We start from the raw sequence: 16,993 nt of genomic DNA, 5'->3' as shown, positions 1-16,993 counted from the left end.
TCTTCTGTGTGAGTTTTATGACATTGGTTCTCACAGAGTCCTTTGAATTTTACTAGAAACAGCGCCTTTTGGGCATTGACATTCTGGTACCAGCCTTACAGTGTCCATACTTTTGAAACCGTGTGTATTTTAATGTATTCACATTGGCCCCATTCACTTCCATTGTAAGTGCTTCACTGTAACCCAGATTTTTGCTTTTCTTTTTTTTTCTTTTTTTAAAGTAGGGACGAGTCGATTGGGATTTCTGTGATAATCAGCCTTATGCCAGAAATGCTGTCAATTTAGCTTAAATTATTGAGCCTGGAACATTCCTTTAAACTCTCCTGAATGCCTTCCTTCATTGCCTTTTTACAGAACAGATGTAAAATTACAAGTTTGAATCGGTCTGTTAGTTACTTAACAGTTTAATAGCTTTCAATATATTTGTCACTTTTTTCATCATCTCAAAATGTATTTAACATTAGTTATTTGCAGAGAATATTGCACGAGTGAAAAAAATAAATCCCAAATATCACAAGCCTCAGGAGGAGTAAAGATTAGTTTATTAATAAAAACTCTGAAGTCAGCAAGTATGTCTGTACATTCTTGAGGGTCCATATTACAGTGTGCAATATATTCTGCTGTTCAGTGTTAAAAGCCGATGGCTTGTCATGCTATATGGTCCCATCCCAGAGACCTGATTGAATGAATGCCATTCAATCTGGAAAGGGGTAGAGTCATGGAAAGTCCATAAGCCTGCATGAAGGAAATATTTCCCACGCATGCCATCACTCAGCGAACAATGCGCACATATACAGTATGCACACACATGCTCGCACAACAACACACCTTGGGGCACAGCAGTGCGTGCCTGTGGAATGAAATAAAAATTGATCTATATAAAAGATTCAACCCCTATAAGATGGGCTGTCAGTCCCAGAGCTGTCATCACTCACTTCCTATAGGAAGAATTGACAGTGTCAGTGTATGTGTATGCACCAAGCCTGTGCTGTTACAGTATTAAAGGTGAAGTGTGTAATGTCTGCGCCAATATTGTCACCAAATGGAATTGCAAAAATAGTTTTCAAATAGGTTTTGAGAACATTTCCCCCCATCTGCCATTGGTCGGACATTTTATGTGCATTCCAAACCTATATGACCATTTTTTATGTGGAAACAAAAATTGGATATTTTAAAGAATCTTCTTGTTTTAACCCTTAGATTATCAGTGAATAATGACTTAAATTTTGGTCTGTTCTATGCCTTCTGAAGACTTGGAAAACACAAGTTGTTTGGAATACCAGTGTCAAAAATGTACTTTTACATAAAGGGGCAATATTTGCCTCTGGATTTGATTTTTAAGGGTGATTTTTGACTTTCATGAGGGCATAAAACAAACTGTGGCCCATCTGTTTATCTCAAATACATCAATTTACTCAATTCATTAATAAAACATTTCAAGATTGAGAGTTTATTACCTATTACACCAAGAATTAAAACCAACATAACTAGGACTGTAATAGATTAAGAACTATAGCAGATGTTACAAATACATAAAAAACAATTAAAGAGAAGAATTCATTAAGAGGGCATTTTTTACCCCTACAGTTTGAATTTTAGGTGCATTTCTGCCCCGAGTCCCCTTCATTTCTGACTCTGTTAACTACTTTCATGGTGCTTTTTTGGCATTTTTTGTCATGTTTTGAGCTGTGATCATTGTATGGAAAAGAGCTGCTTGAAAATTCTTACATTTACTTGTGTTCCACAGAAAAAGAAAACAGCAAAAGGGTTTGGAAAGATATGAGGGTGAGTAAATAATGACAGAATTAAATTTTTGGGTGAACTATTCCTTTAATCTGGGGTAAAAATATCTGAAAAAAAGGAATGAATGAAAGCACGCCTGGCTTTACTATGCAACTGTGCCTCACGTTTGATTGGTCCTTAGTTTATGCACTTGGTCTTTAGGGTGGCGAGGTAGTGGGTGTGGTCCAGTTCCCGTCATCGTGGAGACGGGTCTGTCCTTGGTCGTCAGGATAAATAATGTCCACCACCGTCACGTAGGTTCCTGTAAGGAAGCCGATAAAGCCCAGGATGGCGATGGAGAGATCTTTGAGGAGCAGTGGAGGGGGCCGGCTGGGGAGCACGATGAGCTCCACCAGCGGTGGGAAGATGAGCGCTAGTGCCGAACTGCTTACTGCACCGACCAATGAGATCACCAGGTCTAAGCGTGGTATCAAGACAGCCGTTACGCCTGAGAAAGAAAGAGACAAAGAGAGAGTATGAAGGAATGGGAAATTAAAGGGTTGTGGGTGTTTGCCAGGTGTTTTACTAGGTGTTCAACCAGAGCTAGGTTTCATACTTAGGATTAAGGCCAAAGTATACTTCAGTTGTCCACATGCCGGTATGTGTAGCGCACAGTATGTGTGTCGCAAATTCCGTCATCAGCACAGTACTGTAGGGGTGCAACCTAGTTTTCTAGACACACAGACAGTCTGCATCTTTGCATGCTAAAAGAGTTATCACAAAGCAGTCATTGTGCACATGCTTCAAATGCGTCCATATGGGCTTGCGTTCAAGAGTATACTTTTAAAGGCTGAGCGTTTGACCATGTGGAAAACTGAAGTATAGTACAGGAGACTCATTCTGTCTCCTAGAGATGAATGTAGTTTGGTGTGAAAAGTGAAAATCAATCTCAGAACAACAGCAAAGGACCTTGTGAAGATGCTGGAGGAAATATTTAGACAAGTATCTATATCCACACTGAAAAAGCACGTGTGAGCAAGGAGGCTTACAAACCTGACACAGTTACACCAGTTCTGTCTGGAGGAATGGGCTAAACTTTCAGCAGCTTATTGTGAGAAGCTTGTGGAAGGCTATCCAAAATGTTTGACCCAAGTTAAACAGTTTAAAGGCAATGCTACCAAGTACTAACAAAGTGTATGTAAACTTCTGACCCACTGGGAATGTGATGAAAGAAATAAAAGCTGAAATAAATCATCTCCACTATTATTCTAGCATTTCACATTCTTAAAATAAAGTAGTGATCCTAACTGACCTAAGACAGGGAATGTTTTCTACAATTAAATGTCAGGAATTGTGAAAAACGTATTTTAAATGTAGAGTGAAAAAAAAGAGTTTAAATGTATTTGGCTAAGATGTATGTAAACTTCTGACTTCAACTGTATGAGCAATCATAATAGTTATAGCTTGATTCATCCATCCATAGTTTAACACTGCAGTGTGTTTCTCTGATGTGCTGACTGGTTTAGTGGTTTGTGGACCGGTGTATGCAAAAGTTGCAGCTGAAGGACTAAATCAAAAATCAATATTCATCTTTTCCGCTGACGTGGAATACAAAACCCTTTACTTTCACTTGAAAACAAAAGCAAAACAATTTTTATCCAGACAGCTTTTAGTGGAATGACTCCAAAACGCTACCTACACCCTTTCATAAATCACACACAAACAGATGCTGTAAACTGTTTAATTCATGAGACTGAAGTGTGAAGTGTTACAAACCTGCTCTCCTCCTTCTAAGCTACATCATCTCTCTTTCTCTCTCTTAGAGGCACACACAGATACACACACTCCATTCTCTCTCACACACTCGTACATTCTGAACACTTTCACAAACATGCATGAATGGTTTGGTTTCTCCACTCTGCTGCTGCCATCCTCAGGATGAAATGTTAGACACTTCGGTATGAGCCACAACGTCGTACAAAAGAAACCAACAGGCTAGAATTCAGAGAAAATGAATTTAAAAGGCAAATTGAATAATGATCTAGCAAACAAACAAACAATGACCAAATTAATCTGAATAATATTGGAAGAATGAGATGTTTTATGGGTTCTCATGAAGATGATGTCAATAATTATTGGTGCTAAATTTATGGTAATTAACAGGGGAAGGACCACACATTTTCTCAGAAAAACAGAAAATGTAATTAACTGACAGAATATTTTAATGAAAGGTTTTTAAAAAATGTCAACAGTTGTTACAAGAACCGATTTGCTACTAGACTATATAAATTATGTTAAAAAAAATATATTTTATATAAAAATGAAAAATATTTAAAGTTCATTTCAAGCATTTAAGTGAAAAAAATATTAATCTGGCAAAGGTGAACCGATTTGTTGCTACACTATATCAATAAATAGGCTCAGAAACGTTATGTGGCAATAAAATGAAGTCAGCTGAGTACCTGACTGCCAGATTATCCCATCAATGGATTTTTTTCTTCCCTGATGGCACGGGCATATTCCAGGACGACAATGTCAAAATTCAGTGGGCTCAAATTGTGAAAGAGTAGTTCACGGAGCATGAGGAATCATTTTCACACATGAATTGGCCACCACAGAGTCCTGACCTTAACCCCACTGAAAGTCTTTGGGATGTGCTGGAGAAGACTTTGCGGAGTGGTTCGACTCTCCCGTCATCAATACAAGATGTCAGCCAAAAATTAATGCAACTCTGGATGGAAATAAATGTTGTGATGTTGCATAAGGTTGTTGAAACAATGCCACGACGAATGCGCGCCGTAATCAAAGCTAAAGGCGGTATTGATGGTATTGAGTCGAACACTCCGTCTTGCATGAACCGCACGTTTCAGATCTCCCCAGAGTGGCTTGATGATATTAAGGTCAGGAGACTGTGATGGCCACTCCAGAACCTTCACCTTTTTCTGCTGTAACCACTGGAGGGTCAACTTGGCCTTGTGCTTAGGGTCACTGTCATGCTGGAAAGTCCAAGAGTGTCCCATGTGCAGCTTTCATGCAGAAGAATGCAAATTGTCTGCCAGTATTTTCTGATAACATGCTGCATTCATCTTGCCATCAATTTTCACAAGATTCCCCGTGCCTTTAGAGCTCACACACCCCCAAAAACATCAGTAAGCCACCACCATGCTTCACAGTGGGGATGGTATTCTTTTCACTATAGGCCTTGTTGACCCCTCTCCAAACATAGCGCTTATGGTTATGACCATAAAGCTCTATTTTGGTCTTGTCACTCCAAATTACAGTGTGCCAGAGGCTGTGAGGTGTGTCAAGGTGTTGTCGAGCATATTGTAACCAGGCCTTTTTGTGGCATTGGTGCAGTAAAGGCTTCTTTCTGGCAACTCGACCATGCAGCTCATTTTTGTTCAAGTATCGTCGTATTGTGCTCCTTGAAACAACCACACAGTCTTTTTCCAGAGCAGCCTGTATTTCTCCTGAGGTTATCTGTGGGTTTTTCTTTGTATCCCGAACAATTCTTCTGGCAGTTGTGGCTGAAATCTTTCTTGGTCTACCTGACCTTGGCTTGGTATCAAGAGATCCCTGAATATTACACTTCTTAATAAGTGATTGAACAGTACTGACTGGCATTTTCAAGGCTTTGGATTTCTTTTTATATCCTTTTCCATCTTTATAAAGTTCCATTACCTTGTTACGCAGGTCTTTTGACAGTTCTTTTCTGCTCCCCATGGCTCAGTATCTAGCCTGCTCAGTGCATCCACGTGAGAGCTAACAAACTCATTGACTATTTATACACAGACACTAATTGCAATTTAAAAAGCCACAGGTGTGGGAAATTAACTTTTAATTGCCTATTAAACCTGTGTGTGTCACCTTGTGTGTCTGTAACAAGGCCAAACATTCAAGGGTATGTAAACTTTTGATCAGGGCCATTTGAGTGATTTCTGTTACCATTATGATTTAAAAAGGAGCCAAACAACTATGTGATAATAAATGGCTTCATATGATCACTATCCTTAAATAAAAGAATAAATAATTTTTGCATGATCAGTCATATTTTCAAAATCAATGCCAAAATTTCACAATTTCTGCCAGGGTATGCAAACTTTTGAGCACAACTGTGTATGTATGTGTGTGTGTATATTTTATATATATATATATATATATATATATATATATATATATATATATATATATATATATATATACACACACACACACACACACACACACACACACACACTGTATATATGAAACATTAAGTATAATAAAATATTTACCATTTATATGTTGCTTGCAAACAAATTTCGTCTGAATACATGGCTACTTTTTTAATGGCTGTCAATGGAGAAAGGTACTTTTAAGCAGCAGAATGGTGTAGTTTGGGTATCTACCAGGCTAACTGGGCCATGTTAAAGCTTGACCCCTTGCACAACACCTTGGCCTGAGAGCAGGGTCCCATTTCAGACCTGATTGCCCATAAAGCTCCATACAGAAGGTCTCAGGCTCAAGTGATGTCTTGGAGAAAGTCTTCAAATAAATCTCAAAGATGGGCCCCAGCATGGAGCTGCGTGATAAGCCCGATCATGGAGCTCCGCGACAGGCCTCAATGGAGAGCTCCATGATGGGCCTGTCTCCGTAGGCGGGCAGGTAATAACTCACAGAGCCTCAGGAAGATGGAGATAAATGACCAGACACTGAATGAGTCCCTCAACTCTGGCCCAGCTCTCAAACACACAATAAAGACATAGACCACAACAAACACACTATATAACACAGCACCAACACACACACACACACACATCCACACACAACACTCACGCTAATCTATCACAGTACTCGAGAAGGACACGGCCTTGGGCCACAGCACAAGGAAGCATGTCAGGCAAAGAGAAAGAACAAAAGAGAGATAAAGAGAAGATGAGTGATGGAGTGAGAACTTCATCTCTTTATCTACCAGCACAGGCCACAGACCTGCAGCCTATAGAGTTCATTACTCCAAAGGAGAACTTCCAAAAATGTCTTAAAGAACTTCCACTAAAATGCCTCATGAAGAATGAAACCATCCAAGAGATCCACAAAATGTAGTTCTATGTGATATGGCTCTAATATTATGTATTATTTATGGTTATACAACGAAGTCAACCCTACTTCAGGCTTCACACACCTGTTGACCAATTCATTTCTATGACTTTTCCATGACACTTCCATTCCTTTTCCAGATTGTCAAGGTAACTGGACAAGGATTTTTAAAAACCATTTCACCGAGATCAAAAAGCTATTTCTATTTTAGAGTGGAACTTAAATAGGAAACAATGGGCGAGTACAAACATTAACCAATAATATAATCCAGTCGAATCCCAAATGGACAAAATCAAGTCCTGTCCATCACTTTTCCCCTCCAAATACCTTTTAACTAGGAAATACATAATTCCTAAATTTTAAGTGCAGCTAAGCAATAAATCGAATTGGACATTTTGTTGTAATTTTCAACTAAAAATCTATTATTTTAAAACTTATGCTTTATAAATGTTGGGAAAACCAAATGGCACATTGGCATCTAGTACCGAGTTCTATAAATCTCTCAGAATCAGTGTTCAGTGGCAATGCAGTGCTTAAAAAGGGACATTATGTAGCTCTCTTTAAAAAATTGATTTACAAGGTGTCCATGTTCCTTTCAAGTCTGCAAATTACAGCTTGAAACTTTGAGACAGACAGAGAGAGAGAGAGAGAGAGAGAGAGAGAGAGAGAGAGAGAGAGAGAGAGAGAGAGAGAGAGAGAGAGAACAGTATGTGACCGACCAAGGTCAGGACAAAAGAGAAAACAAGAGACATGAATGCAATAAAGGAAATCTTATAAAGAGAGACTGTGATATATCCAATGAGAGGAAAGAGACAGACAGAACATATGATAGACAAATGAATAGTATATAGGACAAAAAGGGTGAAGAGAAGGGGTTGAAAGAGACTGAGAAAGAAAAAGAACAACAAAAGTAAGAAAAGAGGAGAAGAATGAGATAGAAAGATCGAGAAAGAGAGCAAGAAAGAACAAGAGAAAGAAAGAACCCAAAAAAATAAAGAGAGAGAAAGAGAGAAATAAATAAAATTAGAAAGAAAGAATCTACATAAATATAGATATAAATAAAAGGCTAGTAAGGCTAGTGAGAACTATAATGTTGGGTAGACAGCAAGAACAAGATCTAGAAAAATTACAATAAACGATAGCTATGATGATAGGTAATAGCTTGAACAATATCTATATATAGAACAATATACAAAGCTAGAAATATATAGTTAGAAAGCTAATACAAAACAGTAAATAGCTAGCACAATATAGATAGTAAGATAGCTATATAGCTTGAACACTTGCTAGATCAATACAGATACGCTTGAACGAAAGCTAGAGCAATATAGGAGAGCAAGATAGCTAGAATGATAGCTAGATAACTTGAACAATATAGATAGCTAGATAACCTATATGATATTAGGCAGGTGGTTTTAATGTTGTGGCTGTATATCTCTTATTTGTGATCTCTGCTGTGTGATGCTCTTTCATGGTTGCTAGTATGTCACAATGATATTTGATAATTATAACAGAATTATTAATAACTGTTTTCAATTCAAATAAATGTTGGCATTTTGAATCCAATACATTGTTTATTCCCATGTTATTGAACATAAGCCAATCATTGGCCTACAGTTCAAAGCAATCCATTTTTCAATTGAATTCGTCAATCAGTCAGAGATTTATTATAAGGGCTTTTCTAAGAACGCGTCAATGTACACATGTCAGACGGAGACGGAGAGTCTCACTTTGGTTGGGTCGCTTCATAAACATACCGTTTTAAGGTCGCTGTGTTAAGCATAACTTAGTTCGAATCTTCACACGTTTTGAGATTCCTACATTTGGATTTGCTCTCATTCAAGCTGTTTGAACGCAAGAACGTGTTCTCATCTTGTGCTGTCTGCTGTTGGTAAGTGTGGTTTGTTTTATTTTTATTCAAGATTTATTAGATGCAGAAGGGAATTTTTTTTTTTTTTCTTATAATGATTTTATTAGTTAGAACTACAATCAAAGGTTATAATAAAGTATGTAAAGCTATACCCACTGGTTTGTTAAGAATAATTTGAAGTAGTTTATCTGGTCCTGTATCTAGGCCTGTTGTTTCTCTGCCTTTCTTGAAAATATGTAATTTGGAAGTAGTTGATAATAAGTGTAGTAACAAACTTATCTATAAAGAGTTTAAGCGTATTATCACTGGTGATTTTCAGTGTTATTTTCTAGGAGATGTTGAAGTTTCAGTAAGGGATAAATCTTTCACCTTTTATCTTGCATACCCTGTTACTCCAAAGGTTAAGGAAACTCATTACAAAATCCTATTTAGGATTTACCCTGTAGGTGAATTTTTACAGAAAAGATTTCATTTCGAGGTGGATCCTTGTGTTTTCTGTTCTTTCTTCCCTGAAACACTTAATCACCTTTTTTTCAATGTGAATTTACTTCACAATTTTGGCTTGATGTATATAATATATATTACTTGTTAACTGGTTGTCAGTAAAAATTTAGACAATTCCTCCTATTGTTCTACAAGATATCCTTTTTTTATAAAAGCAGTTTGAATCCCCACATTTCTGATATTGTTAATATGGTACTATTGCTGGGTAAATATCACATTCATACATGTAAATGGAAAAAATGCAAGCCCTCCTTAAATTTATTTATCTGTGATTTTGTGAAATCATTCCAGAGCTTCAAATATTTTAAAAAAGAAAATAGAAAGACTGAATCTTTATATTTTTCTATGTCAAAACATTTGTTTTAGTGCATTCTTTAGTTTAATTATTTTTTATATCCTATTCTGTCTTGAATCTTGCTCCTTGTCCCTTTATGTTTGTTCTGTGTGTGTTCACCCTGGTTATTGTGTCTTACGTTGTTGAATGTTCCCTGTTTTGTGATGTATAATTGCAATAATAATAAAAAAATAAATTATATATATATATATATATATATATATATATATATATATATATATATATATATATATATATATATATATATATATGTGTGGTTTGTTCTCATACAAGATGCGTGTTGCCTAAGCAGCTGGCGTTTTGCTTACTGTCCCCTGCTGAAAACAGGTGGTACTTCAAGCTTGATTTGCTCCAATGGTAGAAATATTCCTTATTACGGTCCGGGCACACAATTAATTACGTGCTATTTTTTATATAATTAATCGCACAGAATTAACACGTTAAATCGTCAGCCCTGATTTAAACAATGTAATTTGTGTGAGGCACAAACATATAACTGCAACATATAACTTTAAAAAAAAAAAAAATTTATAAATATATGTAAAAGTGTAGCAGAGGGCACTTTAAAAATAAAATAAAATACAATAATAATAATAATAATAATAATAATATTATATTATATATATATATAGTTGAAGTCAGAAATTTACATACACTTCATTACTGAAGTCATTAAAACTCATTTTGTAACCACTCCACAGATTTAATTTTAGCAAACTATAGTTTTGGCAAGTTGTTTAGGACATCTACTTTGTGCATGACATGAGTAATGTTTCCAACAATTGTTTTCAGACAGATTGTTTCACTTTGAATTGACTATATCACAATTCCAGTGGGTCAGAAATTTAAGTTTAAGTTTTCAGAAAACTTCAAATGGAAAATTCCAGAAAATGGCCTACTAGACAATTAGCTTATGATAGGAGGTGTACTGAATTGGAGGTGTACCTGTGGATGTATTTTAAGGCCTTTCAAACTCAGTGCCTCTTTGCTTGACATCATGGGAAAATCAAAAGAAATCAGCCAAGACCTCAGAAATGAAATTGTGGACCTTCACAAGTCTGGTTCATCCTTGGGAGCAATTTCCAAATGCCTGAAGGTACCATGTTCATCTGTACAAACAATAGTACGCAAGTATAAACACCATGGGACCACGCAGCCATCATACCGCTCAAGAAGGAGATGCATTCTGTCTCCTAGAGATGAACGTAGTTTGGTGCGAAAAGTGCAAATCTATCCTAGAACAACAGCAAAGGACCTTGTGAAGATGCTGGAGGAAACAGGTAGACAAGAATCTATATCCACAGTAAAACGAGTCCTATATCGATATAACCTGAAAGGTTGCTCAGGAAGAAGCCAGTGCTCCAAAACCACCATAAAAAAGCCAGACTACAGTTTGCAAGTGCACATGAGGACAAAGATCTTACTTTTTGGAGAAATGTTCTCTGGTCTGATGAAACAAAAATTGAACTGTTTGGCCATAAAGACCATCGTTATGTTTGGAGGAAAAAGAAACTAACACCATCCCAACCGTGAAGCATGGGGGTGGTAGCATCATGTTGTGGGGGTGCTTTGCTGCAGGAGGGACTGGTGCACTTCACAAAATAGATGGCATCATGAGGAAGGAAAATTATATGGATATATTGAAGCAACATCTCAAGACATCAGCCAGGATGTTAAAGCTCAGTTGTAAATGGGCCTTCCAAATGGACAATGGCCCCAAGCATACCTCCAAAGTTGTGGCAAAATGGCTTAAGGACAACAAAGTCAAGGTATTGGAGTGGCCATCACAAAGCCCTGACTTCAATCTGATAGAAAATTTGTGGGCAAAATGGAAAAAGCGTGTGCGAGCAAGGAGGCCTACACACCAGTTCTGTCTGGAGGAATGGGCCAAAATTTCAGCGTCTTATTGTGAGAAGATTGTGGAAGGATATACAAAACGGTTGACCCAAGTTAAACAATTTAAAGGCATTGCTACCAAATACTAACAAAGTGTATGTAAACTTCTGACACTTTGGGAATGTGATGAAAGCTTTCAAGTTAATATATATATATATATATATATATATAAATAAATAAAAGCAACAACAATGGTGATCAGTATCAGTCTCAAAGTTCCTGATCAGTGCACCACTACACGATAGGTAGCTAGAACGATACCAAAAAAAAAAAAATACAGATAGCTAGAAAAATATTTAGATAGATAACTAGAACTAAAACTACATAACTAGACTGAAACCTCAAACAACAGACAGAACAATAGTTGGAACACAAGATAGATAGCAAAAATGCTAGATAATTTGATTGATGCGGTTTACTGCATAAGCTCCAACAGTCAGTGTTTCACAAAGTCTCAAACTATGTTTCAACTAGAAAAACACCATCGCTCACTTTTTCATTCACTCTCTTGGCATTTGCACTCAATTCTTACAACACGCTCTCTTCCTCTTTATCAGAGCAACACTCTCTCACTGGTACCTATACGACTGTCAGTGTTAAACGAATATTTATTTCCATAATTTAGGGCTCTGGGAGGTTCACGGTTCAATGGCAGATTCAATTTATCCAAAGATACAAAACATATCACAGTAATCCAAAAGCCTTCATGTTTGTGCTCGTTCACAGGATCCATCCATCATCTATTGCTTCTCTCATCACCAATGAATACTACTGTAGTTGGAGAATTAGGAGATGATAGAGGGGAAACTGAGGATCGAAGGAAATGGATGGAGTGGGGAGGAGGATGATGAAGAAAGTGTAATACAACAGAACATCACAGGGGAGGAGGGTCGCTGCCTCTCCGTCTACTGCCTACATAGGCAGCTGCCTTTTAAGGAGCCGTTCACGCAGGATGCGTTCTTTGGTTCAGTTTGTTGGAGCATAACAGAATGGAGAACGTAATAAAGTTTTTCAAAGTTTAACTTGACACACGGCGTTCATTATGCAAGAAACTGAAATACACTGAGAAGTGACACAACGGCTAAATAGAGTTTGATGTCAACATGTTGCTAATCTAATGTCGCAATAAACACAGCACACACAAATATTGGGTAAAATTTATATTTATAGTAAAATCAACAATGTGTTCTGGCATTGCCTTCTCAATTACGGATACATGCAATGCCACCTTATAATTTGTCCAAAATTAGGCTCAGTATCTTAGGGGGAAGCATAATACGCTGCCAACATTTTTTAACAGTCTTTGCATGAGGGATGCACAAGACTGAGCAACTAGTCGACTATTTGGATGTGGATGTGTATTACTAGGATGCGGTTTACATAAGACACGTTCTGAGGCCTGTACCATGAAGCAGGTTTCGGTGGCTAGCCAGGTAAATTTTAGATTAGTTTGCCTCAACCTCAGGTTTTAGGTACCATGACGGTTGGATTTTAGTGGTGTTCATCTCCATAGTAACTTATGCTACATGGCTAACTTGCTCAGTAGCAGGTTTTGTTCTGGATTACATATCGCTAACAGATGCTGAACCAATCAGCTGTGAGTAAAATGACATCTCTGACGCAATCAAGTCCCTCCCCTGTGTCTCTTAAAGCACACTTTACAAATAAAATCTTAGAAATCCACAAAATCGACTCTTCATGAAATTATTTATTTGAGAATCTAAATGTAGATTTTCAGCAGATAGAGTGTTGCATTTTATTTCAAATGTAATTGCTTTTCATTTACCCTCTTTAGCCACAGCAAAAAATATCTTTGAAAATATAAACATAATATATTAGGCTATCTCTAAAACAGCCAGTATGATGGATTAATATGATACCTGCAAAAAATAATCGTTTTTAAAATATTAAAAGCTTAAGATTGCTATGGAAAGGGGTGAATGCCACCCAAACCCCTTCTTTCTTTCATGGACTCGAGATGAACATACAGTACTTTACTTGAAGTTATAATAATATAAGCAATAAGCAATATAAGCAGTACACAAAATACGTCTTTTATAAAAAGAACAAATACGTCTTATTATTGCATTGGGTTCTGGTTTAAGCCAATTTTTTTGTAATCTGTTTCAAAGCTGCTATTCTGATTACCCTAAATATATTTTCAGTTTCTGGATGTATTTCTATTGTGCAGTTAAATATTAAATTAATTCCAATAATCTGTCAATTTAGTGCACTCTTATAGAATTTGACTGTAATGAGCATTTTTTTCTCCACATTTTTTCCAACAATCCCCTATTACCATGCTATTGTATTTACTTTGAATGACAGGTGTTATAAAACAAAAATCTCATTTTTATCTTCCAAGCATATTCCATTCAAATACTGGATTGAGTAGTATGGAATGTATTATTTGATATTTCTTCCCAGTCTTGCTGATTAATTTTTATTTTTAATTCATCCTCCCACCTACATATAATTTTATTCAGAGTGTGCTGTATACAGGTGCATCTCAATAAATTAGAATGTCGTGGAAAAGTTCATTTATTTCAGTAATTCAACTCAAATTGTGAAACTCGTGTATTAAATAAATTTAGTGCACACAGACTGAAGTAGTTTAAGTCTTTGGTTCTTTTAATTGTGATGATTTTGGCTCACATTTAACAAAAACCCACCAATTCACTATCTCAATGATAATCTCAATTAAAGATGATAATTGTTTAATATTAATATTTGTTTATTTGTATTAGATTGCGGAGATGCGTCCGAGATAAGAAACACAATATCTCGCACGCACATTGGGGTTTTTCCTCAGGGTAGCGTACACTCTAGTTGGGGGAGTGTTAGCTTAGGTCAAGAGCGCGGGGTAGGGGGTGGCAATGAGGGCGGGGGGTGGGTCTTCGCACTAGGGTTCTTGAAGTGTGATAATACGTTCTTATTTTTTTTGTTTATCTCAAGAGCACAAGATTGGGCCATGGATCTTTTTTATTTTTTACATGCTTTTTTGTATTTACTGTTCCTTGTATAACTACTTGGGTTTCTTTTTTCTTTTTCTTCTTTTTCTTTAAATGATGGGTGGTAGGGCTAATGAAGATGGGTTGGTGAGATGGGTTAGCTGGAACTGTAAAGGTCCGAATAATCCAGTTAAGCATAGTAGGGTTCGGATCCATCTTAAAAACTGAAAGCCAATTTTGTGTTTCTTCAAGAAACTCATCTCTGTTCTTCTGACCATTTTAGATTGAAAAGACTGGGTGGGGCAAGTTTATCATTCACATTTTCAGTTCAAGACTACGGATTGAGGCATTTTAGTACATAAATCTACTCCGTTTGTGGTATCACAAGTTATTGCAGATCATAAGGGCTGATTTGTCATTGTAACAGGAACTTTGTTTTCAACCCCTCTAATTCTTGCTAATGTCTATGCTCCTAATTATGATGATGTTGCCTTTATTACCTCTTTTTTATCATGTATACCTGACCTTCATTCTCATTCATTAATTCTGGGTGGAGATTTTAACTGTGTGATATGTCCACGACTTGATAGGTCCTCAAAAAAAGCTATATCTCTTTCAAAATGTGCAGCGATTATTCAATCTTTCCTGCATAACTATGGTATTTGTGATGCGTTTCGTTTTTTAAACCCCTCGACAAGGAAATGCTTTCTCACGTACATCAGTCCTACTCGCGAATTGATTATTTTTTTCTAGATAAACTTCTTCCTTATCTTCAGGATTGCTCAAATGAAAGCATAGTAGTATCGGTTCACGCACCAGTTGTTCTTGAACTTAGCTTTCCAAAAGCACCTCCAAAGCAGCATCAATGGTCCTTTAACTCTGCTCTTTTAAGTGACAAATAATTTGTAACATTTTTCTCTTCAAATATATCTTCTTTTTTTATAAGTTGTAAGTTGAATTTTTCTAAGAGCGAATTGTGTGCTTTGGGTGCGAATAGAGGCTGTATGTTGTTCCCCAGTCATGTTAACATCTTTGCTCTGTTCTCCCATCCCTCCTACATATTGTATTTTGATTAAGAATCCAATTGTTAAACATTCTCTGAGGATTTGGACTCAGTTACGCAGAGCTTTAGGGCTTAAGTGTCTTTCTTCAGCTGCACCCATTGCCAGTAATATTTCCTTTCCACCTTTGCTTTTTGATGGGGCTTTCAATATTTGGAAGTCACAAGGTCTAATTACGATTGATCAGTTATTTATAGACAATAATTTTGCTTCGTTTGACCAACTTAAAGAAAAATTTTCTTTGTCTAATTCACATTTATTCCGGTATTTATCCCGGAGTTCCCCTCCGCCCCTCCTAGTGGTGTCATGGAGTGTATTTTAAATCAGCATAATTGTAAAAGAGGTTCCATTTCAAGGATTTATAGTATAATTAATAACAAACATACCCCATCTAATAGGTTATTAAAATCTCTTTGGGAGGATGACTTAGGTATTATGTTAGACAATGAAACTTGGGATACTGTCTTAGAAAAGATACATTCTTCTTCAGTTAGCGCTAGGCATAGGCTAATTCAATTTAAGATAGTTCATCGTATTCATTGGTCTAAGGTGCAACTCCACAAGATATTTCCTGATTTGGACCCCACCTGTCCACGATGTGCTGTGGAACTCTGTTTCGTGGAACTCTGTTTCATTCGTTTTGGTCCTGTCCTAAGTTATTAAGAGTTTGGGGGAGAATTTTTTAGTTGTTTCTCAGACATTTTTACCACAGTAATAGACCCTAACCCTTTGACAGCATTATTTGGGGTTCTTCCAGAAAATGTTAAACTGACTACCTTAGAGACTGATAATGTTGCACTTTGCACATTGTTGGCTAGACGACTTATACTAATTAATTGGAAGCTGCCACCTCCATCAACCTACCGTCAGTGGGTTTTTGACCTACTTTTTGCCCTCAAACTCGAGAAGATTATAAAATCATGGAGCCCATTTTAAGATTACTTTAAGGAGACAGGCTCTGGATAAAATTATTTTTTTCTTCTTCTTTTTTTATTTATTTGGATGTTTATATATGTATATGCATATTTTATTGTGATTATATGTTCATATGTATGTGGGCACTTATTATGCTTGTTTATTTTTTACTCTTGTTTTCCACTCTCTTAATTCTGTAACAATTTGAAGTTTGTATTAAAAAAAAAAAAAAAAAAAAAAAAACAACATTCGTCTGCAGCAGTCCTTGTGCTCTCGTAGCAGCCGCTGTTTCTTAAATGTCTTTAATTGCTTCATCATTTTACAGTTATCCCTTGTACTGTGTAAATAATGTGTTTTAAGTCTTCATGATTTCATGCTGAATACTTGAGCAGTGTAAATGCGTTTTATTTCTTTTATATGTTTTATATTTTTTTTAAACAATGTCTTTTGCACAGTTTAAATTAATTTAAATTCTTATTTTCATAATCATCAGCTTTCAGCAGAGAGGAAAATCTCGTGGAGTCTCTCGTGAGAAGTGAATCATGTTCTCTCATACGATTGGTTGTGCGCTGCAAATGTAACTCATTCATGTGCACGAGCACGTAAACTAATCTTAAAGTCAGAATCGAAGCCTGAGTTGACA

The 16,993-nt window shown here is 36.6% G+C and overlaps 1 protein-coding gene across 3 annotated transcripts in view; it reads right to left on the bottom strand.

The window, feature by feature from the left end:
• Positions 1-529: 529 nt before the first annotated feature.
• LOC127430165 (proton-coupled amino acid transporter 4-like) overlaps positions 530-16,993 on the bottom strand; it is a 37,539-nt gene continuing 21,075 nt past the window's right edge. For all 3 annotated transcript variants that reach the window (XM_051679704.1, XM_051679703.1, XM_051679705.1), the window contains one exon: positions 530-2,230. In XM_051679704.1, coding sequence (XP_051535664.1) covers positions 1,941-2,230 — 290 coding nt within the window. In that variant the 3' untranslated portion in view covers positions 530-1,940. The remainder of the gene's footprint in view (positions 2,231-16,993) is intronic.

This window comes from Myxocyprinus asiaticus, chromosome 39, assembly GCF_019703515.2.
Source record: "Myxocyprinus asiaticus isolate MX2 ecotype Aquarium Trade chromosome 39, UBuf_Myxa_2, whole genome shotgun sequence".
Lineage (NCBI taxonomy): Eukaryota > Metazoa > Chordata > Actinopteri > Cypriniformes > Catostomidae > Myxocyprinus > Myxocyprinus asiaticus.
The sequence above is the reverse complement of the archived record's forward strand: the minus strand, read 5'-3'. Positions and strand labels throughout refer to the sequence as shown.